This window comes from Lipophrys pholis, assembly GCF_963383615.2.
Source record: "Lipophrys pholis genome assembly, chromosome: 20".
NCBI classification, from domain to species: Eukaryota; Metazoa; Chordata; class Actinopteri; order Blenniiformes; family Blenniidae; genus Lipophrys; species Lipophrys pholis.
The window spans coordinates 12,358,354-12,384,831 of record NC_137648.1 but is presented as its reverse complement, the minus strand read 5'-3'; the positions used below and the strand labels follow the sequence as shown (position 1 = coordinate 12,384,831).

At 40.6% G+C, this 26,478-nt stretch overlaps 1 protein-coding gene across 1 annotated transcript in view; it reads left to right on the top strand.

The window, feature by feature from the left end:
• The window catches only part of ptprn2 (protein tyrosine phosphatase receptor type N2), a 140,871-nt gene that overhangs the window by 17,739 nt on the left and 96,654 nt on the right, over positions 1 to 26,478 (top strand). The window contains exons 3-8 of the mRNA XM_080489049.1: positions 8,744 to 8,857; positions 18,050 to 18,306; positions 22,368 to 22,824; positions 23,016 to 23,303; positions 23,572 to 23,612; positions 24,093 to 24,520. Of these exons, the coding sequence (XP_080345175.1) occupies positions 8,744 to 8,857; positions 18,050 to 18,306; positions 22,368 to 22,824; positions 23,016 to 23,303; positions 23,572 to 23,612; positions 24,093 to 24,520 (1,585 nt within the window). The remainder of the gene's footprint in view (positions 1 to 8,743; positions 8,858 to 18,049; positions 18,307 to 22,367; positions 22,825 to 23,015; positions 23,304 to 23,571; positions 23,613 to 24,092; positions 24,521 to 26,478) is intronic.

Sequence of the window (26,478 nt, the reverse complement as noted above, 5' to 3'; positions counted from 1 at the left end):
ATCTTGTTACGGCGAGACAGATGCGTCAGTTCCCGGTGGTTGTCATGACAACGTGTCACCTGATGAGTGGAGGGAAAATGTCGGGCCTTTTCACAGCGTGGCATTCAGGCAGATCACACAGCGGGCTGTAAATTTGAAGGGGATTGATAGCGTGTCGATATTGAGGATCATCTTCAGAACGGAGCCACCACCAAAGGTTAATGTATTTCAGCACAGCGGCAGAGTTTCAGGATGCAGCTGTGCACATGTGCAGATGTTCAGCATCTGCACATCGGTGATGACAGATTGCTGCTGATTGGCTTCATGTTATCAGGCTTTTTGGATGGAATATTATCAAAACATGTACTGTTTTTATTTGTCTGCTATTAACTTCATTGTGATATTTAGGACCTTCTTTTTCTTTTTTTTTTAAAGAAGAAAATATCTTAAATTATTTTACTATTTTCAGATTTTTTATTTTATTTTCAAATGATTTTAGAAAAATATCAGTTTGAGTTAGAGCTTACTTGTTGCCATGGTGACAATAACAATCCAGTTGGGAAGTTATGTTTTGTCTTCTGTGAATCAGTGATTCTGAACACGTGAATCATAAAAGACTAAGAAAAAAAAAAAAGGTATTTGTTTTCTATCTTCTGGAAGGAGTCTAGTCCTACCCCTCAACGCTGAATACTTACTAATATTAACAAATATATCATATTAGATACTCATATTGTTATATCATATTCAGATTGTGGACAACTTTTGTATTTTAGACTTTTTGATAAATATGTCCTGTGTACATATAACTTTAAAGACACAGTGTTGTTCATGCAGCTGTTTGTAGCCTCAGTGGCGCCCTCCACCCCAGAGGAGGATGATCCTGGTCCTAGAGGTCTACAGTCTCCATGTGTTTCTGCTTTATCGCACCTTCTTGTGACGAAGGGCACGTTATGGCCTTCTGCAGAGCTTCATTTATCGAGAGAATCGTTGAATACATGAAATGAAGGATGAAAGACTCCCTGCTTTTATCATGGAGCAGGTTGTGAGACTGCTTGTTCAAAGGTAAACCAACACTAAACACTTTTAAACTCATTAGACCTGCAACTAATCCTCATCATAACTATTGATTATCAACTAAATATTCCCCCCCACATTGTTTTCCTGAACCTCAAGCTGCTTTTATTAAACCTTCAAAATATTTTGTTTATTTCTTTTTGTGGTAAACAAGCTAAACACAAACTATTTAGACAATAGTTCACATGCTCTATTACGATGATAAATATAAACAGAACTCCCCACCACACAAAAATCAATAAACGCAAAGAGAATATAAGTGGTAGTTTGCCCAGAATGGTTGGACCCTTTGATGAGGCCACTCTTCTCGATATTCAGGAAATTATAGAAGCAAATATAGAGACGCCCTCCTTCATTTCAGTGTTAACCCAGTTCTGGTCGTCCCAGGAAAAGAGGAGGTGGTGCAGAGGAGAAATATTTATATATATATATATATATATATATATATATATATAAAAATATATGACTTTAATTACACAGGCTGTTTTGGTACATAGGGGAGCCAAATGGAAGGAAACTGCTGACACCTCAGCAGAAAAAAAAAAACACCCAGAGGCAGACAAGAGGACACAGTCGCTGTTGAGATGTAAGAATAGCATGCAAAGACGTGATTATAGCTATGAAGACTATAGTTCTCCCCCCCCCCTAATCTTTAGGTTATTATCTCATTTTTGTTCACCACGCTCACACAATCCATCCCATACTGACATTTAATTACACTATATACAGGCAAAACGGACTAATGTTGGATTAATGTTGCACCTAATATGCAAGTAATGAGACGTTATTTAGTTGCCTCGCAGCCTTCCTCATGTACTCGGTCCACGGTCTGTCACTCTCCATCGGACTCCTGATGAGCAGCAGCCACCGCGCAGACAGATGATGAGTGGGAGTAACTAGGTCTGCCACTTCAACTCTCCTCCGGTTCCCCGAAGGAGTAACCTGGTTTATTCTGGGCCAGGCCAGCTGTTTCCCACCCGGGCTGTTGCTATGCGGGGTGGCAGAGGGCAGGGCTGCGAGGAGGAGCCCCATCCTCAGTTCCTATACCGCACGCTTGACTATCATTTTTCTGCTGCTGTAAAGATTGTTCACTCTTTTCTTTTTTTTTTTTATCCAGCTACAGTGAATCTGAGCACATTTAACAAGGCCACATTGAAAACCACCGATCAGTCACAACAAATGTGTTTGGAAAGGTAGACAATGAATGTACCACAAGGTCGCAAAAAGAATTGAGGCGTTTTAATGGGACATGTGCCATCACAAGTAACTGATTTACTAAATCCTTCAGCTCCTTTTATGGGATAGCTTTAACTCTTTCCTATCTGCCTCCTGAGAGTTGTGTGAAAAGAAATTAAGTGGAGTGTAAAACATTGAAAACAAATTTTTACAGAAGTTAATTTTTTATTTTTTTTTATTGAGACACATTCGAATGTAGTATGTGATAAAAGCCCAACATGCTTTTTTTTTTCCATTTAGATGCTGACAAGAAATTGTGAGGACATAAGTCGAGAGTGAAACTGTTGATCTTTTTTCGTTTTTAAATACACATTTTTAGATCTGAATTTATTGTGTCATTGAAACTAATTGAAGTGATAAAACAGATTTCATTGCCGTCAAAACCGTAAGTGTGACAGTTGCAGACTAAATAAAAGGCCAAATAGTTTAAGTTTATAGTCAACGTATCCAACCACCTGCAACAACGACATTTTATATTGTTAGTCTTTTATCCAACGAAAAACGAAGCATGTTCTCTAGACTTTTGGGGGGCTCATGGCCCTGCATTATTGAAACTGCCGTGAAAACCCTCACAATTATATAGTTGTTTTGAAAAATCATGCTTGTTCTGCTGTAGTTTGAAAGATGTTAGAGCCTGTGAATCCACCCACAATTTTTTTTATTACAATTTGCTGTTTTGTTTCATTCAGGTTTACTAGATAGCCTTTAGAAAGTGAAAGAGCAAGGCTTATCTGAAAAATAAAACCAAAAAACCCACACAATGACTCTTGAATTTGAAAAGTCATTTATAGAAATAGTAGCTACGTTACCGTTTTCTCTTCACCTGTTTGTTCGAGGGACCGTTCGCCTCTTAGAGTTCTGTGTCTCTCAGACGCAGAATGAGCTCATTTTGAGACACTGACTAATTATGTGAATGGAGGGCGTCCGACGGCCCCCTGGTCAGCTCCCGGTGTGGTCATTATGCTGCGGAGAAGAGAGTAGACCTTTACACACTGAAATGAAATTTGGGGAAAACCACACAATAACCTCTGTCGTCCTCCTTCTTATTATGCACCATTTAAAAACATTTGTTGATTTTTTTTTTTTTCTGAATGTATTTAATTATTTTCTTTCATCACTCACTCTATAGTTTTGTTTGTAGTGTTTCCGTTGTATGTTGTTCAATTATAATTATTCTTTTAAAGGGATTTCTCTGTACTCTCTTTTAATTTATTACTTGAAGCGAGGAAGAAATGAAAGCTCGCTGATGAATTACTACCTTTAATATGTTAAAAGGTTTAACTTGCCAGAAAAAAAATGCTAATGGAGAATATTCTGGTTTTTTTTTTTAATTTTTATAAATAATCTACTACATAACACGTTCTATAATAACAGGCGTAGTATGAGATAATTACACACAATTAATTTTGTTGTATGATATTAGTTAAACCGATTCAGAACATTGGAGCTCCTAAACCAGACAATACTGTCTTGGCCTCATTCTACCACATTCCTGACTGCTGGTCTTCATGTCGTTCCATTGACTTACCTTTCTAACCACTTTTTGAAGCATGTAAACTGTCATTACAGCGGCTTACCCTGGTGGCAGTGGCCTTTTTTCAGATGGATAATATGTCTGGTCACAATGCAAGAATTGTTCAACGAAGGATTTTGCCTCCATAGTCCAAACTCTACTCCAAAGTGATGGTACATTTCAGTAGATCCATATACTCCATAATGCAATCTTTACTTGTCATGTCTCATTATAGCAAGTCTTTACGCCGATCTTCAGGGGAATACTTTTCCGGAGGTCCTTCCTAAAGGATATGCAATTACTTTGGAAATGCATTTTAATTTGATGCAGCCCTCCGGAGTATGTGGCTTACTGGCACGAGCAGCTAAGCTAAAGTACAGCAGATAAGTGCTACACGTTTCCCTCGGGGCGCCGGTCGGCTCCTATTAAACACTTAACCAACAGTGTGCTATCGATCGGCGGTTATCTTGCCTCCACTTGGGCCACCATTGTCTGAAATGTCTGCACTGTCTTTTAAATGGAAACGATTTCAGTGACGCTCCAGTCCATCAGCACTCGCGGCGATCTCGGGAGCAGCATAAACACTTGAAGTGTAAATACTACAGAAGTCAAGCATCTGTCTGGGTCGAGGAAGAGTCTGAAATTGAAAGCACAAATCATCAAATATGTAGAGAGTAACAGATTAATATTAAAGGATAAAATACTAAATGTTTAACAAACGAAAAAGACATGTTGGTAAATGGGTTTTTACTTCAGCATTTTACATTGTTCGTCTCGTCACAACGATGGAGGCTGTTACGCAAAATGCTCAATCCAGCCATTGGGAGCAATCTGGGGGATCAAACTTGCAACCTTCCTATCGAGAGACAGAAAAACCACCAGCCGATCAACAGCCACCAAAATGTTAAAAGAAATATTAAATGTAATATTACAGCTGGTCGCTATTCCACAGCCAGATTCAGTGAGCTGTATGGTTTAATGTTGCTCAGAGTCAGTCTGTCTCTATTCATTTCTTTACTTACATGTGCATTGCACTTCCTGTGTGATTTAATTATTATTTGAAAGCTCCAATGCATAAAGAGGAGCTCAGAATAACCTGTAACCACTCCATTAATCAAACCCTGATCACTTTAGCTTTTGTTGGCGCACAGTTCTTTATTAGCAGGCTACATCTGGCCGGTCTCGCTGCATTGATTTTGAGACCCTTCATTTTCATGACATGAGTTGCACAGCGAGTACACCTGTTCAGATACGTCTTAATTTGTCTCGCGGGTACGCCTGCCTCTCGTTTCCTACATTCGCTCTTTTCGAAATGCTCCGCTGGCTGTCAGCTTTAGTGTTTGCTCCTGTTATCCCGGAGCATTAGCTTTCACAGTTTAAATAGCTTTAGCAGCAGCCGGGTTTCGCTCTGTCTGTCACAGTGGGAGGAGGGACGGTGTCGGGATTTAGAGCTCTTCGCCTTTCTGTTTTTTGTTTCTTTGGGCTTTGGCTTCTTTATTCCTCTAAACACTGTGCTTCTCCAGAGGTAGCTTTACCTCAGCCAGAATGCCAGTGATTTACAGGATTGAAAGGAACGATTAATTGAATCTGAGGTCTGCTTTATGCATTATAGATTGTATTGACAGAGGTAACGTTGTGCTTTTGCTCATCTCATTGCCAGCTTTAGACTTGTTCTACATGCAGGAGAATTGATCGGATGTCAGCGTAATAGTTCAGAAACCTGACAGGTGATCATTAGAAAACCATAGTGTTTTTCTCCTGCATTCAACTTTCAGTCCTTTTCGGAGAACTTCAAATGTTTTGGATTTAAATAGATCTCTTGCACCTATGCTGGGATGTTTTTGGAACGAAAACAGGCTCAGTCATACTGGCCTGTATGCCCATGTGTTATTTTCAGCTTTGGACATAACTGATTCAGTGAGTCATCTGCACTTTTACTTTACCGGCTGTGTGTTGTTGGACTTTCTCTGCATAGTTTGCTGCTGGCAGGATCAACTGGGTCTCACATCCTCCAGCTGTGTCTCCTGTTCTGAACAGGCAAAACCTTAAAGATTCACTCTCTACTTGGCAGTCTTCAATTTACATGATTTGACTTGCTGTTTCAGGGTGTTATCTGTCTTAACACCTTCTATTCTATTCTATTCTATTCTATTCTATTCTATTCTATTCAGTGTTATCTTCGCCATTTTAAGACTGAACCTTATTTATCTCGTCTTCATGAAAGTATTGTTTGATCCAGTTTAATCCCATAATTTTAATAGTTGCTTAAAGTATATCTTTTAATGCTTCCACTTTCATTATTATCTAGTATTTACTGTTTTATTTTCCTCATTCGGCACTCTTGGTTGTACTAACCTGCGTGAAGGGTGTTATATAAATAAAGTGTGATTGATTGATCAATTGAACACACGCTGCTCTCTTCCAGGTCTAGAATACATTTTTTGTGTGTGTGTGTGTTTTTTCAGCAGTCAAAAATAGGTTAAGCAAGCCAGTTTCCCTGTGAGCTGTCAACTACAATGAACCACCGTGGCTTGTGTTGACTCTCTCAGTAATGTGAACGTACACAAAGTGACACAGCAGTGCTTTGTGATTCATCGTGCATGTGGCTCTGAACATCGGCTTCACCTCCACAAATCAATCACCTGCTCTGTTTTCCAAACCGGGATTTCTTTGTTGTAAAATACCTCTGACTTATAAATCTAGAGCTCTAAACCCCGTTGTGCCTGTGGTTGCTATCGGGAATGTCCCTGACAACAGAAGAGGAAGTAACATGTGCCATCGCCATGGAAACCGAGGAGGGATGCAGCATATCCTTCATTAAGCAGCTCCCCATCATTTGACATGTCACCGGTTCCTGTTTAATACTTACGTAAGACGTGTTGTTACAGTATGGGGCTAAAGAAAATGAACGATTGTGTTAACCTGGTCGCGACGGATAATGTCAGCAGAAACGCAGGATTGCTGGCAGAGAGTAACGAGACAGTTGACGTCTTGTGGAGCGCACACGTCTGTGATGATCTGTGTGTCTGTAGGTGGGAAGCTTTCCGCTGCGCCGTTCTCAGGTCTCTAAATAACTCCTGCGTGCCGTCTCTGCTAAAGCACCGTCTCCCACAGGCTTCCTCCTGTACAGAGCTGTCATTTAAAAGAAGAAGAAAAAAAAAAAACTGAATCAGGAAAACATCTGATTTTCTTTTAGAATAAAAACTCAATTCTGAGCCTCAGCTATAGGTGCCATGTTGTTTCGAGTCCCACCAGCGATAATGTTTGACGTTAATAAAGGACGACATTGGTCAGTGTCCTCTAATTTGTGCCATTACTAAAATAAAGATCTTCTCAGGTCGGCTCCTGTGGCTCAGTCCGCTTCCCTCTCGCCCTTCATTCATCACGGCTGGGAACTCTTCAGAGGTACCAGTGATTGGCAGACAGCAGATTGATTGACAAGTTGAGTTGTGACTTAACCACATTTCACCTGATGTAGTGTGGGCAGCGGTGGCTTCATTTAGCAGTCATTAAAGGGAAAACATTCATTAAAAAAACAAATCTTGTTTATGGAACTACCGGTAAAGAGAGTGAGGAAAACAGGTGCAAATTAAGAAATATACTGTGTTTCTGAATGTTTATAGTCTTTATAGGTAAATGAGTAATTAAGTGAAAAGAAATGTAATGCATTAATAATTTTTTGGTGTGTCTGTTGTGTCAGTCCAAGCTGTCATCTTTATTTGAATGCTGAATATTCTCACATATTCTGATCTATTTCATAATACAGTAGAAGATAGAATTGCTAACAGCTTTGAAGATCAACAGACTTTTATTAATAATTCTCAGTATGTGGTCAATTATGCGACTAATGTATGTCGTCAGAATTTCAAGTGTGACTGCAAGAGTTTCACATAGTTTCACACAACATTACATGCTATTATATCATTTGATATTTTATCACTAGATCCAGGCTGAGAAACTAATTCACTCAAATAATGTCCATCTCTTCAGTTGACTCCTGCAACCTAAACCTATTGTACAAGATTTTGTGTAAATATACAGTTTTATAAAGATTTTTGGGGTACCTACAGGTGAAAATCATTATTATCATTACATGACGCATGGCAGATTAATGTAATTGATCATCAATCCAACCCCGGAGAAAAACAATAGAGGAGCATGTGATGTACTTCAGATTGTGTGTATGATGTGTTTGAGCGTTGAGTTGCGCCATCACGGTTTGCTATCATTGTCCAACATCTTGGGGCTAATTAATGAGAAGCTGTGGTGTGTGACCAAATGTTGATTCACATCGTTACATCCCTTACTAATCTCAGTGGCATCCCTCGCACACACTCTCATGTGGCGTGATAGCGCGCCCACACTCACTGAGGAAACGGCTCCGATTGAATCTGCTGCCTTCATCTACGCCGAGCATCTTTCAGGTGAACTTTCATTTGGGGAGTTTAACCAACAACATGCATGAATTTATCTCCCCGGGCTGAGAGAGACGGTGACCGATCGTTTGTATTCCAGGCTGTGCCTTTGAGCGCTGCTTTCTGACCCCCGAGCCTCGGCATCCTTCAGAGGTCTAGACCAGCCATTGAATCATGTGGCTGATAGGGTCTCAGTGGCGTGGATTGCCTAGCAACCTGTATTGAGTGAGGCGGGAGGCCTGCAGATGGGAGATTACCAGGGTTCCTGATAAAGTCCTTCCTGTCACGAATGGCTTCTTATCGTAGTGCTGTCACAGGAAAAATGGCAGCTATTAGCTCCCCAAAAATAGGGAATCAGAGGCAGGGATAATCTGCAGGTGGCTCACACCATCACACTGCTGCCAATGCCATTTTACACAATAAATGTTCCGGAGAGTTGTGAACGTGTTCCTCACGCTGAGCTACTAAAAACACACCTCCCTCATGAACTTGTTCTCACCACTTCCCTGTATTTCTTCCTCTGTAGACGGAGTGTTTGGACAGTGCCAGGAGCTGGCCGGCACAGACCTGCACTCCTATGATATCTCTTCCTCTGCTCTCCAACGCCTCAGGATCCTTCTCCAGAAACTGGCTCACAGAGGTACAAACTGTTCTCCCATCCTTGTCTTGAGTTTCTTTTCTCTCTTTGTTCCTCCCCCTCTGTTCGGCACCAGTCACGTACGGGGCTTACAGCGCAACGCTTGTCAACTACTATCGTGTGAAGCAAGCCAAATAAGCCAAGCTGTCTCCTTGGCTAGCGGCAGCGTGCCACAGCAGAGCTAGAACAGGTCGTTCGACTCATATCGGGCCATTGTTTCGCCATTATCGCCTAACTCCAACAGCCAATCTCACTGGCTTGTGTGCTGGTGGAACATTTAGAGCTAATTTTATGGATGAGTAGGTGTGAGGTGTGCAGGGTAATCACATTGGACAGTCTCTCCCGCTCAATCAATGGCAGCGGCTAATGTGTCCATTCCAACAGGTCACCTCTCCAGGCCGATACAGCACATCTATGAAACTGTGTGTTCATAACAGAAACAACGACGGAGCTCATTAGGGGAAAGGTTACAGTAGGAATTCAAGATTTAATGTTTATCATTTCCCTACCTGGAGTCATGCTGGGTTTCCTTTGGGTATTTTCAGAGTCTCATCAGCAAGTCTCATCAGCTCGCTGATTTAAATACGACACATTTGATATTCATGTCTTGTTCTGGTCGTGAGGAACAGAGTCTTCTCTTGCTGATAGTTGTTACAGTGTTAACAACAGACAGCAAAGACCGCAGCTTCCAGTCTGTCTGCTGTAAGATGTCGCCACTCCAAGAGAGCAAGAGAAAAACAAGTCCTTTTTTTTTTCTATGAAGGAAACTATTAAAAAAGTAACCTTTCATCTGATGATTCTGTTAGTTATTAATACTTTGATAATTACTGAGTGTTTTCTGCAAGCAAATTTCCATTTTTGTGTTAATAATATTTGAGAAACGGAGACACACAGTGTTCTGTTGGTACATTTTTATTTAATCACATCCAATTAAGAGCTTGTGTGCACATCAGGTCATCTTGAGCATGTAAAATACTTTCTGCAGTCCAAATGACTATATTGAACACAGGTCTGAATGCTTTACGGCTAAAATAATCCCCCCCACCTCCTGCGACCAAGCAAACTCTTTCTGAAGGCATTATTCATGACATATTCAATGTATAAATGGAGATAAAAGCTTCAAAACTGGTTTATATATTTAGAGTGTTTTGATCTGATCATGCCCATCGGGTGTGCCATTTAGAGGTATATACTTGGTAAATGGAAGTTAGGTAGGTAGATCCTTATATACAGCCTGCAGCAATCATTCCTGTTACAGTTCTGGATGTTCACTATATAGTAGCTTATGTTATATTATTTTGAGGTGTCTCCTTTCCATTTATTTTGCAATCAGTTTTGTCTTTTAATAAAATAGATATTATTTAAAGGCCACTTACATCTAAAATGTTGATGTATGGTCACATTATATTCAAGTTGTGTTCGCAATTTTTGGTAAAGACAATCACAAGAAAAAATGTTGGGAAAGAGTTTAGCTGTTTCCACCACGATAGTAGTTTATGTCGGATTCATGTAATTATAGATTTTCTTTTATTGGTGTTTCGCTCTTTATTTATGACTCTTTTACTTAAATCAAACATATATGTGAGACACCATCATTAGCAGTAACTTAATTATAAAACATTTCCTTGCTCTGGTTCATCTTTTGATCAGAAACACAACACTCATAACCTGCAGTGAAAAGCTCTGGGCAGATGATATGGCAATATGTTGTATGTTTTAGTCATTTGTCAATAATGAATCACATTGTCACCTCAATTCGACAGGATCAGTGTCACTTTTAAATATTGTCTGCTAAGCAAAGCAATTAAAAAGAATTGTACATACATGTACAGTTTGAGAAAGCCACGACAGACAGGCAAGAGGCTCATGAGGCTCCATGGATGTGAGTTTCAGGACCAGCAAGCACAGAACATTGCAAGCTGACGTGTGAATCATACATATATTTTCATTTTAGCAGCTTGTAATTGCAGCCATGGCCCACCAGGGGGCAGTAGATATCTTTAACACCAACCGTGACCACAAACATCAGCCTTCCAAGCCTAATTGGCTTTACAGGCCACTCTGAGCTTAATATCTTTTAACAGGCGTGAACCAGTGTTGAAAATCATTAAGCAGTAAGCAGCCGACCAGAGGAAATCAAAAAAGAAAAAAAAAGAAAAGAGGAGGAAAAAAAACAGTGATGAATATTAAGCCAGAAGAGACCACACATTTATTCTAATTACTGCTGAGAAATAAACAAATGAGAGAGAGGAGGATGAGAGGAGAGCCACAGTGTAATTTTTTTTCTTTAGGTGCTTTTATTTGAATAGGATTCATTGTCTGACCTTGTGTTTGAAGACTCCCGTTTCACAGACTCCACAGACATGACATCATCACTTTGAAACATCTCCTCTCCTTTTTCTGTCTCGGAGAATCACATCCTCTCCGAGACACGGAGCATTATCTTTGGATGACTCCACAACGCACTATTAATGCTCGGTGGCACGTTACTCTTATCAGCTCAACAGCAATTGAAGTGTCATCTTTGAGACGTAGGGGAACCTTTTTTCCCCCCAACTCAGACGGTGTTATAGAGACCACTGTACTGTAACCAAAATTGAAGAGACGAAGGCGAGTGGGGGGGACAGGGAGGAACATCAATGGAATCGATTTACAATCCTCTTTATCTTGCATCAGAGCAGGTAGAAATCACACAATCTCTGCTCACTGCACAACACCAATGTCATTCAGATCAATAGAAATTGACCCCTGTACAAAAGGGCTCAGCTTGTCTGGATGTGTCCCCGATGGCAGACCGCATTGTCTGGTATTAAATTTTCACCACAATACCTTTTGAATGCAAGGCGCTGTCACGCGGCTGCAAATTGACTTTTATATTACACAAGCAAGTTTAGTATTCAGTCTGTGTCTACACGTTTCATAGCCAGGCTGCTGTCACACGGCTCCGTGTGTGTGTGTGTGTGTGTGTGTGTGTGTGTGTGTGTGTGTGTGTGTGTGTGTGTGTGTGTGTGTGTGTGTGTGTGTGTGTGTGTGTGTGCGCATGTGCGTGCGTGAACATACACACAGTAGCTAATTCAGTAACTGCAGTCATTTCAGTTTGACGTACCATATATGAAAATCACGGCGTATTGAATTGGCCCTTTACTAGGCTCCGCCCCCAAAATGAACCGTCCAATCATAGCTTAGCAACAGTAACTAGGCACAGGACGTCTGTCAGTCTGCGGATGATGAAGTGCTGCTTTTATAGACACAGTGACAATGAAAACGTGTTTTTGTCTGTGTGTGTCTTTTTTGTTTTTTTTATTGCCCTTTGCAAGAAGTAAAAACAGAAATGGAAGCAGGAGGAATCAGTTTTCTTGCATCAATAACTGTCGTCTTTTCTGGGAAAAATACCTACATCAGGAATTCAACATTTGCTTTTACAGACTGTATCTCAAAAATGAAAGATATATTGCTCATCAAGTCTACAAAAGTAAAGGCTTTTGCTGTTTTTTCCCCCCAAATAAATTTCTTAGCGATTTAAAATCCACACAAAGAAAAATGCTGAAAAAAACCAAAAAATAAATTCCAATTTTATTTTATGTCTTCTTGTTTTTCTGTTATTAATAATAATGCATTGGTTTGATATAGCAGTTTTCTCGACACTCCGACCACCGCTCTCACACTGCGTTCACCCAGGCAGTTTTGGGGTTCAGCGTCTTGCCCAAGGACACTTCGGCATGTGGGAAGGCAGAGATGGGAATTGAACTGGCAACCTTTCGATTGGGAGATGACCGCTCCCTCAACCGAGCCATGTGTATTTGTTTTTCATTTGAACATTATTGTTACCGTTTGCAACTTTGTTCTTAGACATCTTAAAAACCTATATAGACATGCAATCTTTTATTTTTTATTTTTTTAAGAGTGCCTTTTACGTTAGATTAGGTTTGCTGTTGTAAGGCCTAGAGATTCATAAGTGCGGATTTCAAAGATCAGAAAAACATTTTTAAAGATTGAATGTTTTGATTCTCATTACAAATCCAAGTGTACAAATTAGTTCGCTGAATGAATGAATGCAGCATGGGAGAAATGAAAAAAAGAAAGAAAAGTATTCATGACCTGTGCTTGCACCAGTGTCAACTTCTTATAGAAATGCTCAGAGAGAATTGAATAACTGAGGTAGATGTTTGTGTTTTGTTTTTTGGGAGGGCAATGTAATCAGGTTCTCATAAACTGTCCCGCATTTAAACAATGCATTAGAGTTAACCGCTGCATTTTAATATCTAATCAACAACATATCCGGATGACATTTTTCGGTCATTTCTCGGCAGTGTCTTGATATTTTATCATATCTGATCACCTTTTGCTTTCAGTGACAGCAGCAACAACAGCAAAACATCGATTCACGCAGTTTTTTTCAATTACACTCTAGAATTGAAAGATTTAAAATCCTTAGAGAAAAGAAAGATCTGGATTTCGGTTCCAACATATTTTGGGAGGTTCAGGGGTCGTTTGGAAAATGGGGGATGTTTGTACTTCAGCCGTGGCAGCAGAGACAGAAACGATCAACAGGTCCACCGTCATCGCTTCTCCTCCCTCCTGCTTTGGGAGATCGATTGCAGACTCGCACACACAAATGGTCCAGCTTCTGGAACTGTTTAGCTGAATGAAATGTGCTTCATTGGTTTGTTGAAGAATGCCAACTAGAAAGGTGGATATGTGAAGGGCTTAACGTGCCATAAGAAATTGGTGATAGTGAGATAAACAACAAGATTAGGACCAGGAATATGTAAGTAATGTTTTTGATAAGGTACTTTATAAAAACATGCCATTTGGGATTTTTATTGTGCTCGTGTTTAGAATCTCAGACAAACTACTTGACAATATCATTGAATTTTAGAATGCAAAGCCGCGTCCCAAATATTGCTCGACTCCAGGGGAAATGACGGACAAACACGTCCTGCATCTTCAAATATGTCCGTTGATGGTGTTGCTCTCCTGCTCGGTGTCTGTGCCGTCGGATTCCGTACTCTGAGCATCAGGAAGAATCATGTCAGGATGGAGCAGCCGTGTCGTTGATGGACCATGTTAAGCTACAGTAACCTGCAGTTGATTGACCTCCTGACCCCGTGTGGAGCGGCAGACACTCTCATATTGCAGTCAAGTCAAGTAAGATGATGCATTTTGACATTTGCATTAGCTCCATTGACAGGAGTCGTCAGTCAGGGAGAGTCAGTGACCATAAACTGACATCCTCCGCCTGTGGTGCTACTGAAACGACGTGTTACTCAGGGTCCTACTCCGCTTCAAACATGTTGTCTCTGACAGGCGAGCAACAAAAGCTATTGTTGTTTTCCTGCTCCGTCTGTTCCCTCGCAACCTTGCTGGAGAGAGCTGCAGAAGACGGATCGCATGGTGACGTGCCGGGCGAAAACTTGGCTTGGTTTGAGGGAAACGAGGGAGCTTTATAGAATGATCCAGTGTGACTCCACGTCTGTGTGCCGGCCGGATCGTTTCTGCTCTGAGCAAAATGACTCCCTTCCCTCCACATACAAACTTGTATAGTTACAGGGTTGTTCCTGTTGTTCTCTGTCGACGAAGTGGAGGTTTTAACTAGATTAAAAATGGGAAAACGACCAGAAGAGAAATATTCGCTCTGTGTATTCAGGCTCTTAATCTATGAACATCCTGAAGCTTTTACCTTCAACAAAATTAGGGGGAAGTATATCTTGTGATGTTATTGCGATAACTGCATTTGCTTCATCACAGTGTCCCTGGCTCACGCTCTGCAGGTAAAATCCAAATGCTTCAGTTAATTGCTCCAGCGAGGTGCTCAAATGCCATTTATTTCTGACATAGCCTACATGTTACATGATGTTAATTCATTTTTTTTTTTTTTTTTTTTTTGGTAAAGTGCTGCCAAATCGTGATGGTTTTGTGACAGGAAATGCTTCCAACTTCCCACCTTGCCGCTTTAAAGTTACTCTTCCAGAAAAAAAACTTTAAAATATGCTTTGCATATAAAATGTCACTCTTGCACAGAATAAAGCAATATGTGAAAACAAGACCATTACCACTCATTTGCACAAATGACTAACCCGCAGTTGCCCAAATCGATCACACCAACATCGCTACGTTTACAAATCCAATCGACCACTGCAGCGCTGCCGGCTCTGTAGCTCCGACTGGTGGTGGGCTGCTGCATGACAGTTAAGCAGGTTTCAATATGAATAAAATTGTAATTCTGCAAACGTCCTTTGTTTGCATACTGTCAGAGTAAAACATATTGAACTGTCAATATAATGTGTAAATCTGGGTGTGGCCAGTGATTCAAATTGTAATGATTATCCAAGTAGTGATTTGTAGTCGAACGTTTCACATTAGTGGATATTTTTGTTGACCGTTTTCGTGCTAGTGACGCAGATGCATTGAAACTTATTGCTGTTCTAATTTTGATCAATTCACTTCAGCAAATATGTTCGTAATGAATGAGCTAAAAGTTTCAAACGCCTCATTTTTGTTTAACTATTTCTTCTTTTCTTTTTTTTTTTTTATGGAAAAAAAATGGGAAAAGGCAAACCTGGGACCCCAAGAGAATTTCTGCTGCTGTACCCCACTCATACTCCTTGGCCCCTCCAGAGGGGTCCCACTGATCTACCGATACCAAATATGTGAGGCTAATTTAGGGTGAAGCTGTGAAAAAAGATGATGATTGATAGGATCGTTTAAAGAAAAAATAAAAGAAATCACTTCTTTTTTTTTTTTTTTATCTCAAAATGAAACTCACAGGAAATGAATTATACATATCACAAATGGCTCTTACAAATGTATTTGCATTTCGGCTCCTGCCTCACCCATTGTGCCGTTGGTTTAATTTATGTGTCAAATTTAGAGTGACACATTTCATTTTGACTAATTAGGTGAAACTTGCTGCTAAATTATTCACGCTCTTTTCTATTAATGCCTTTAAAATCAGTTGGTGGACAGAAGTAAAGGAAAGGGGAAAATCTGCATTTCAAAAAACACCAGATGAAACAACAAGACGTGTAGACAGGATACCATCTAATAGGCTTTGAATATTTAGGAGGCCCCCTCGCTGCTGCTCTCTCTGTCACATAGACAACAGACAGGAGGCCAACAGAAATATCTCGCTTGTTTGAAAGCTGTTGCACTAATGGCGAGGCGTTAATTAACTGAGGCATTTGCCTGAGACGGGAGGCTATCCTTAACAGGCAAAAAGCGGCAGCACTTGATGATGGAACCTGCTCTTGCTCTGGACTTGCAGATGAATTTGCATGACATTTAGCTCCTCAGCGCCAGGATAATCAGCTGAGAGGTTGATTGAGAGGAATCCAACCGTAAAGGCCCTGCCACTTTTCTCCCTGACTTCTTCTTTTCCCCAAAATGGCTCATTTTGATTCTGTAATTTGCGCCAGCCTAGCCTTTCCCTCAAGTGTGCCCGTCGCAGACACACAGAACATAGTATGTATGGAAATGAGTGCATCCCCCCGGAGACGGAGGGGGATAGAGGTGTCACAGTCAATGAAGCTGGCCTCATCCTATTGTGGCACCATCACACGTTCGCTCTGAACCCACTTAACCAGCTGCAGCAGGCCCCAGGTACTATATGGATCCTTCAGGGTTGGAGCCAGACCTGCTTGCATCCATGGCTGTTGATGATGGCGTAAATGATCATCGGCACTTTAATATATAGTATGCATACACAACGTCGGGTAAGCCACGGGTAGTTAACTGTCATTGTTGTACGGATGGATGGCCGAGCTGCGTTCCAGAACAGTGACAACATACGCTGCTTTGTGCTCCATTCAGCACTGCCAAGAATGACTGGAGGCATCTGTAGCTGCTCTGCATTTCTCAGATCCTCATCTGGTGCTTATGAATATCTATGAGAATATCCAGTGTCTATGGGTGAGAAATCAGGCTAATGAAGACATTCTGCAGTGTTGATACTTTCATTTCTCCACATATTTCTACCCAGGCTGTTGATTTATTGATAATAAACACGTCCACATCATTAAAATCTGCATTGTTTCTTTAGATGGGTCCGGTGAAAGGTTGGGGTGTGTAGCAGTTTGGAATCTGAACCCAAAACCACAGCTTAATTACATGTTTCTCATTAAAAAATGATTCTGCACTCGAATGAAAGCCTCGTCAGCGAGCATCTTGGCTCTTTAAAAGAAGTATAATATCGTTGGTATTTCTATGCTCTTTGCCGTTGGAATCCTGAGCCTCTTGGCTCATTGGGAACTGGGCCATGTTTTGGGTATCTTTTTTTTTTTTTTTGCTTGGGTAGCTCCATCTGGTCCTGGCACCACCGCGCTTTGCCCCTGCCCAGGAGTTCTGCATCCCAACTATGTGTTGGCAATTAGCAGAGATGTTGGCACGAAGTCAGGCCACAGTGTCACATTCTCCCCGGGCTTGTTGACTGGCTGTGGCGTGTGTGTGTGTGTGTGCACTTTTGTGTATACATGTGTCTTTACGTGTGTGTGTGTGTGTGTGTGTGTGTGTGTGTGTGTGTGTGTGTGTGTGTGTGTGTGTGTGTGTGTGTGTGTGTGTGTGTGTGTGTGTGTGTGTGTGTGTGTGTGTGTGTGTGTGTGTGTGTGTGTGTGTGTGTGTGTGTGTGTGTGTGTGTGTGCGCACATGTGTCAGGCTTCCTCTTTACTGTCATTCTTTACACTCATACTTCCTGTTTGGTTTTCTCAGTTTTGCTGAGAAAAACTACATTTACACTCATAAAATAACATTTCTGCTATTATTAACTGTTCACTAGAGAAGTTACTTGATATTTAAATTTTTTAAATTTTTCTTTGCTCTTTTGTTTTGATTCATTTCACTTTCAAGAGGAGCACACACTGACCCCATACAGTGTATATCGACTTCCAGTGTGTTACGTGTCGTCTTATATCCATTCGGATTTCAGGTCCAGTCATTATTTAACAGAAATTTGGTCTATAGCTGTTTTTGAGATGAAATCAGGACTAAAACAAGTATTGACTCAGCAGAAAGATGCTTTATCATGCTTTATCTGTTGGCAGCAGCATTTCCTATTATGGGGCATGAATTTGATAGAGGAATTGTTTTGTAGTGTTTAATTTGTTGAAGAGAACAAGTCCAAATGATTTCGCGGAAATCGCTGCATCGTTTCTGTCCTTTTTGCTGACTTTGTGTTTTGCCAATCTGACCTCTTTGTTTCAGGTCTAACGTGGCAGGACGACGTCACACAGCAGGCCGTCTCCAGAGAGCTCTCCAAATTGAGGAGCACCCCCCTCAAATATCAGGCCACGGCTCCGAGCCCGCTGACTGCCTACAGCAGCTCCAGAGACAGAAAAGTGAGGCCTGTTCACGGCGAGCTGAGCAGAAACCTCCAGCAGTACCTGACGGGGCTGGGCTTCCTGCCGCACGCCGAGGAGGACCAACACCCGGGGGTCCAGCAGGAGGGAGCCAAAGTTGGGGTGAGAGTTAAAAAACTGGAAAACTGACCGCAACAAATGGCAAAATTACACCAAATCTACATGTGTGATGTATTGTGTTTCCAATCGGGCATTTAAAAGACAATCGCAGAAGTTGGATGGTCGCTGGTTTGCCTGATTGAATTCTTTTGATTCAGAGATGATTATGAAGTGATTAGATTGATGTGTGGTTTTATATGCAGCAGTTATTTTAATCAGTCAATCCCATAATGCCTTGCAGTGTGAGGTTGGCTGTGACCTACGCACAATGATTCCACATTCAGCTTTACCCAGAAGCCCACCAGTATTCCAGATGGAGTTTGAATATTAAAGCTTATTTGTGTTTCTTTTTGTGTTTCTTCTGAAAACACAACAAAAAGGAACATTGTACTTGATCAGAATATGATCAGGAAGAAACAAGCTGTGTTGTCTCCTGTATCGACCAGTTTGTTTCTGCTCCTTTTTTTTTTTTTTTTCAAAGAATCAAGTGTCGCCTGGGGACATTAAGTAAGACATGCACACAAAGCTTCAACAGTAGAAAGCCGTGTACGGGGACACTGATAAGAATTTAGACAAAGTGACACCATGTCCTCCGGTCGGATCATAATTTTAGTCGGGTAGGTTGAAACTGATCAGATGGAAGTGTTTACATGGTTAAGAGCTGTTTAGTCTGAATACTAACAGTCGTTTCATGATTCTATCCTGTTGTGGAAGATAGAAGATATATTGTTTTTTTTTTTTTGAAGGTTAGCCTATTAAAAACTTCCAAAGGTCTCGATCTTTGTGTTTTCTAACCGTCTCAGGAGGTTTCTAAACTTTTATAAAAGTGAAATACTAAATAATGACATTTCTCCTGACAGCTTAGATGTAGCATTTGGATGCAGCTCTCTGGACAGAAATAGTGGCTCATATCACCCAAGTCAACAAGAAAATGTGTTTTCTTTGAATAAATTACAGAAGGGCCTCTTCCTCTTCCTTTTGACGAGGAGTCAGTATCTGGGATCGCTCTCTCGTCCCTGCTTCGCTTTTGTTTCTCGCTTTCTGTCTTCTCCTCCTCTCCAGCTGAGCAGGGATCATTTTTACACAAAGATCCTCCATCACCTCTTTACATTATTCAGCCCTCATATTTCTGGAGGAACCCCAGCTTTGTGCTAAATGTGCTCGGCATCCTTCATAGGCGAGCTGCTTCCTGCTGCTGTGTCAGTGCAGCCATAATGCAAAGTTGAAGAGTTCAAGACCTTCCTTATTGATGAAATGAAGCCCTTTGTTGTGTCGTGTGATGGAAAAAGGCAAACATGGTTAGCTTGAATGGCAGAGCACCCCCGTCTTGCTGTGCTAATGCTATTATGGCCTCTCAGTATGCCTGGTTTGGAAAGATTGACATTTTCTCTATATACGTTTGAAGGACAGAAAATGGCACCGGGGGAGATAGTGAGTATGAGTGCAGCAGAGACACGGGTAATAATGCTGTTCAATGGATTGAATGTACTGTATGTTGGAGTGCAGTGTGGGCTCATTTGATTCAAATGAAAAGAATGAATCCTCCTCCTCCTCGAACGGAGAGGAAATGCCCAAATTACACATTTTTGTGCTATTATTAATATCTAATGCAATGGCAAGTGGCTAAAAGGCTTCTAAATACCTGCCTGCAGGCACATCTAAAGGTAAATGCATAATTCATTATGTGTCAAATATAAAAACTCATATGACTAACTTTAAGATCAGATGAGTCATATTTTCTTTTTCTTTTTAGATAAGGGATTGCTGCTACTTCTCTGACAGAAGGGATATGCTTTTAAAGTTTGTTGTGTGTTGTGGAAATGCATGAAATTACACTTTGAGTGACACTATCTCATCTTCGATTTCCATAATGCAATTTCCAAGGGCAGTTGTCTTTGATCTGGAATCCTTATTCATATCCTGCCCCGTCTCATCGAGCCCAGGTTGCTTCTCTTTTTATACTAAAGCCTGTCACAACAATGCTGACCCAGTACAATCCATGTAATGTTCTCATGGGGGGGAAAAAAAACTTTGCAGAATGGATTTAAGATTTATCATACGAATGTTGTCTTTTTACTTGGAAAATGTATAAATGAGTCTTACACAAGTAAGATGAATCAGATCAGTGTTGTAGATCAGATTGCTAATTACAAATTGCAGATTAAGATTTTAATGTGAAGAAGAACATTGTTGCCGGTAATGTTAGATCTTTGCTATTCCAGTAGTTATATCATGTGGGCTTATTATCATGACAGTACAATGTACAACCAATCAACAACCAACAGACCAACATTGTCCTGAGAAAGAAAGAAAGACATTAAGCATTTATTTGAGGTTTTTGACTGCATTAAATTGTAACTTTTTCTCTTAAACTTGAGCATTTCTGCATTTCAACTACCAATATTTGTAAGCAAATTTACAGGAAAAACAAGCCAAAGTAAAATAGGCAATAAGTGCAACTTAGCAACGGCACATAGTGCATGTATTTCAATAATACCATGAGCACATTTTCACTCATAGGAAGCGCTAACAAAGGTAACAGCTGCAGAGGGTCAAACCAATGCATATACTAGTGGGGATCCATTATCGCTGACAGTCTCTGATTTTCGGGGACAGTTCTCCAGGTAAAGCATCCCCTGGGAAATGTCCCTGATTTTGATATTGAATCGAGGAGAAAAACAAAAGTTGCACTCAAACTCTTTATTATTGCAGCCGGTTAAACTACCACACTGATGTTGCAATCAGAAAGTAGCAGATGTGAGAGACATCCATCTGCAGGACAAACAAATCTTTCTGCCAATTATCGGCTAAAGGAACGTCATATGAATACGTAATTAAACAATATGTTATTACATTGTGTGTGATTGTTAGATTCTGTGAACAACTTATACAGGCATAACCCTGAACAAGCTGCGTTTTTGTTGGTTTTTTTTGTTTGCTTGTTTTTTCAATTTGAAATGATTTCAGGGACATGTTTTGCTTAGAGTAACAAGTTAAAAGCACCAAACACATGGAAATCCGTTCATAATAAGTTTTCTCTCACACACACGTGCACGCATGCAACACAGGCAAAGTGAGCCATTTTCAAAGAATAGATAAATTGAGCGCTTTCATTTATCACAGACGCAACGAGCAGATCAACATCAATCGTCAATCGAGTTCAAATATTTGAGAATAATACTGTTATGGGGTTGAGTGTGAAGAGAAGGCCATCATTATTCACCAAGTAGTAAAAATATTACGGTGATGAGGAAGCATTGTTCAGATTGATATGAGCGATTCCTGGTGTATTACAATAGTATCATCTGACATTTACTGATGAATGAAAAGGTCGTGAGATCTGAATCATCCACATTTCAAATCATTTAGATAATTATGTTGTGGTGTGATGTCCGGGCACAGGTTTCAAAGGACCACGGTGTTTGTTACATTTAAAAAGATAGAATGTGTGGATTTCATTATTTTTTTAAAAAGCACCTTTCTATTGAACTTTATGACGGGCGCACGCTTGTGGATATGTAAACAGTTATCATTCAACAAATCCATGTGAGCCAGCATCGCTAAACAATTGTAAATATACAACACAGCATGCAGAGAAACACATTGTCAAAAAGCATATGTGTGTCTGCAGGTGGATTATTCTTGTACTCCCACCTATTTGTCTGGAATAAACACACAAAGATAACAAGCTCGCAGAAAACTCTGGTTGAAGTCGAGCGGCTGGAACAAAGCCGTTTCAATGTGGTTTTGTTCTACATTGTGGAAGTTTAACCTGTGATAGGAGAGTCGGAGCTGAAAGTCCTTGTTTGGGGTCAAATACATGGCTGAGACTTGACTTTGTTATAATCCTGTAAAGAGATTCAAGGTGAAGAGGTTTGAAATGAAGATGTGTAATAATTTAATGAGGTTACATAGACTTGAATGTTTGATTTGGTTGTAATAACTATTAACTAAAAGTCCTCTGGATTACCTTTTACTCTACAGAAACCACTCCAGTGAGGAAAAAGAAGGTCTGACACATTCACAGAGCTCTAAATGTGGTTTCTGGGCTTATTCTGTAGCAGAATGAAGACATCAAATCTGATGGTCATTCAGAATCCAGTCGGCCAAAACCCCAGACGGGCTGGAAAGAGACCACCGTCTACAGCCTTCAGAAGGGAGCTGGCCAGCCTCCAATCACCAAAGTCTTTACTCAGAGTGGAGAGGGCAGGCACCCCAAGCTCAGTACAACCTCCTCCAGCCAGGACCCAGGACGGAGCAAGCTCCTCTCCAGCCATCTGGCACAGCTTCTCGCTGCAGCGCCCGGCCCTCAGCAAGGCACCCTGGGTGGGGAGGCTGCGGGGCCCAAAGGAAAGCTCCACTACCTCAGCTACATGCGGCCGGCTCCGAGCGATCATGCAGAGCCGCAGACCCACGCTGTTTCTGGATCCAAACCCCAAAGGCCTGATCTGGACAAACTGCTGCTCAAAGCTGGCTCAAACCGACTCACTGCGGCAAAACAGCCTCTTGGTGTTATGGATGGTAAGATCAGCCCTGTTTTTATTACTTGTTATGAACATTTCCTGCTCGCGGTGATATTTATGCACCACAGAAGCCTTCTTTTCTTCTTGTAGTTTGTTGTTTTACACTTTTGGAAACGTGCCATTTCTGTTGTAGTTTCAGTACAATGTAATCTGTTTTTCGGGCTCTCCTTTCCCTCTCTTCCTGTCCAGAACGATTCATCCAGAATGTGGTGAATCAGCTCGGGAGGCACAGCATCCACATGGAGGCTTTGATGGGCAAAGACCTGGACCAGCTGACCGGGGTCATCACAGGAGCTCTACATCAGGCGCATGAGGAGAGGCCTGCAATTGGGGCCCGTCCAGGACCAGGAGCCACCGACTCCAGGGGCGGCGTGAATGGCAACAGGGAGCCACTGGCAGAAATGCAACTGAATCAAGACCAGGACCTGAAATCAAATAAGGAGCAGATTCCAAACACACTGGAAATGAAACAGCAAGGTAGGTGTTTCTGCTGCGAGACGAAATTCAAATTGGCAGCTTCATGTGTTTATTTTATGTGCCATAGATGTGATAATATATAGAACTGAACATTTATAAATGCTTTAATGAAGCCTCGTTTATGTATTTCTCACGCTGTGTGCTGCCAAATGTTTTTTGGAGTCTGTGATTTTGAGTCATAACTGTTGTTTTTTTTTACATTTGCTAAATACAAAAGAAAACTTCAGTTTTCACACAATCTGCTCACATACATTGTGTTTGTTTCCAGGCCAACAAATAGACGGCGCAAACAAAGAGCCCATTGACAAGGTGAATTTAAAATTACTCTGCTCAAGCAACAAATTGGTTTCTCTGGGAGCCAGACATGTCCAAACTTAGGCTTTATTCACTTTTGAATGCTACTTCAAATGGGGATGATTTGAAAGTTGTGCAGACTACAATTTAATGTTGAATTATGAGACTTGAAAGAAAAGTCTTAACTGCGGAATCATAGAAAACTCCCTGACTGCTTTCTAACTGGTGTAGTCACAGAATATTTTTGAATTAATTATTTTGCACAGTGCAGTGAGTTTTGGTGAAAATATCTGGAATTATCGTAGTCGAGCTACTCAATGCAATGTTTGATCATCTGTTATTGAAAAGCATGTTATTGGTCCTGCACCTTTCCTATAATGAACAGTTTTGAGAAGTGTCTACTCTGAGCATGAATAAAACCTCTTCCATAAGTAATATTGAGGTTACCTCTTAACTTCCGTAATCTAAAGAAAGACCCTCCTTGATTCAAAACAGCACGCGGCCTTCTTCTCCAAGCTGCTGGCTTACCTTGACATGCAGCCCTTTGGCCAAGCTCCAGAGGTCAACGGTGGACCACCAGCCTCCTTCCAGAAAATGGTTGGAATGGAGAACGTCCAGAGCCGGACGACACAGGACCGAGTCCCCGTCCCCCACCGCTGGGTGGAGAACCCCGCGGCTGCTGCTCCTGCAAAGGAAGGCTCCACCCTGCGGCTGAGCGGCGGGGCCGAGGGGCCCGGAGCACAGGTGGACTCTGAGATTGAGAGGTGGATGCAGGGGGCTCGGGGACCAGCAGGAAGGAAGCAGCAGGAAGAGCCACAGAAGACGGACATGAAAGTCAAAACTCAGCTGGTTCATGTGGGAGTGAAGGAGTTTTCCAGCAGAGGGAAGGACAGACACTTTGGCTACATCATCACGGGCTCAGAGTGAGTATGAGTCACACACACAGCCACAATGATCCCATCATTTAATACCATTTTGTGTGCTTATATGGTATGGAAAATGTACTCACCGTCTAAACTATAAAAATTTTTATATAAGACCATCGTACTTACAAAGTAAGCGATGCTCATAATTGTGTTATCCAATAATGTATTAATGGCCAATAACACAATACCTACCAATATTGTGTTGATTGCCGATATTTTAAATGCAACAAAGCCAATAACATGTTAACTTGCCAATGATGTAATGAATTCTTTGAGTGTGTAATGTAATAATATTTGGTTAATAATGTAATTAATAGTCTTAAAATATATTTATTTATTTATGTAGCATGCACTGCATACAATAATGCAATGATACATAAATACGTCTGCATTTCTTAGAAATAAAATTTATTTTTTTACATTTTCTGATGAAAAATAGGTGGAGTGGATAGCATAGTTTTTTATGCAGTTCTCTTTCTCTCCCAGTAATGGTTATACATTTTCTCTTTGCTATTTCCTGACATTATTGGTAAGTTATTGGTTCTATTACATATAAAATACCCCAAATTGTAGTGTTATCTGCTATTGTTACATTATTGGCGGCACCAAACATGAATGATTGAAGTCATTTTATTGTGTTGCTTGTTCTGTGTTTGTGTTGTTTGATCTGTGTTCTGCCTCCCTGTTGAATATTTATTTACAAGTCCATCTCAGAGACAGACGCTGTGATTTAAGACGTTGCGTGGCTCCGTGTTTTCTCTGTTGTAGAAGGAAAGCAGCTTTACATCGAGCCTCAGTAAGAGAGAGGCATGCTGTGGCAGCAGGGCTTGGGAAATTATACTTGAATATCAGCGAAATGCTTTTTTTTTTGGTTTTGTAATGGCTTGTGTGTACTTCTAGAAGTAGATACTAATAAATACTACATGGATATATTTATGAATATATTACAGGCTATACAGTTGTTAGCTGCACACACTTGTGATGTTAACCTCTTGTCCCAACACAGCCGAGAGGTCATCCGTTTGTATGAGACATGGTGATTGTTTTCTGATTTACAGAGGTAATAATGGTTACATGATGGACATATCCGGGCCCAGTAAATCAGAAAGAAAATGTACAAATAGATTAATGCATTTGATCTAAATGAAGTGTGACATGAACAACTTGGTGAACGTTGGCAAAATAGCAGGAATGATGGACTAAAACCTTCTTCAAATGGAGAAGGTTTTCAGACATTATTGACATTTCAGTGCCTGTACCTTTTTACTTTTATTTCAGTAAAAAAAAAAAAAAAAAAAAAGGAAAAAACTACTTATAACATATCATATGATATATTTACACAGTTGTCTCAACATAACTACAAATATGTTCTCCCACCACAATATGTTGTACTTGTTATCTTGGTCATTGTCATAAAGACTTCATATGACAGGCAGGCAGAGTAAAAAAGTACTCTTCATTTCAGTAGTACTGCAGTGACTGAAAGACTGCAATTACAGAGGCAGGGTTTTTACTCAAGTAAAGTCAGAACTAGAGGTTTTGAAAGGCGATCACCTCTTTGCTTTATTAGATCTTCTGGAAAAAAGTCTGTGCGAAAAGTAAAAAAGTACCAATTCAACTTCTTTATTTAAGTAAAAGTTCTGAACTGCAATGAATGGATATTTGACTAAATTGTGCTGTAAATGAAAAACAGGTAATAATAGAAATAGTTGGGTAAAGGTTTCTATCACTCTTGAGTGGTCATCATCTACACAAAGGGTTGTGCAGTTTGCAGATCATGGGTGTAAGACTTGTTTTCGTTCTGCGACTAAATACAGCCAAATTTCATCAAAATCTTAAAGTAATGACCTTCATCATTTTTCATGTCTTGAAGAAATAACAACCTGATAAAGATTTTTTCTTTTTTTCCTTTTACTATATTGACCAAAGCTTTGACAACATGATCTGTTCAGCCA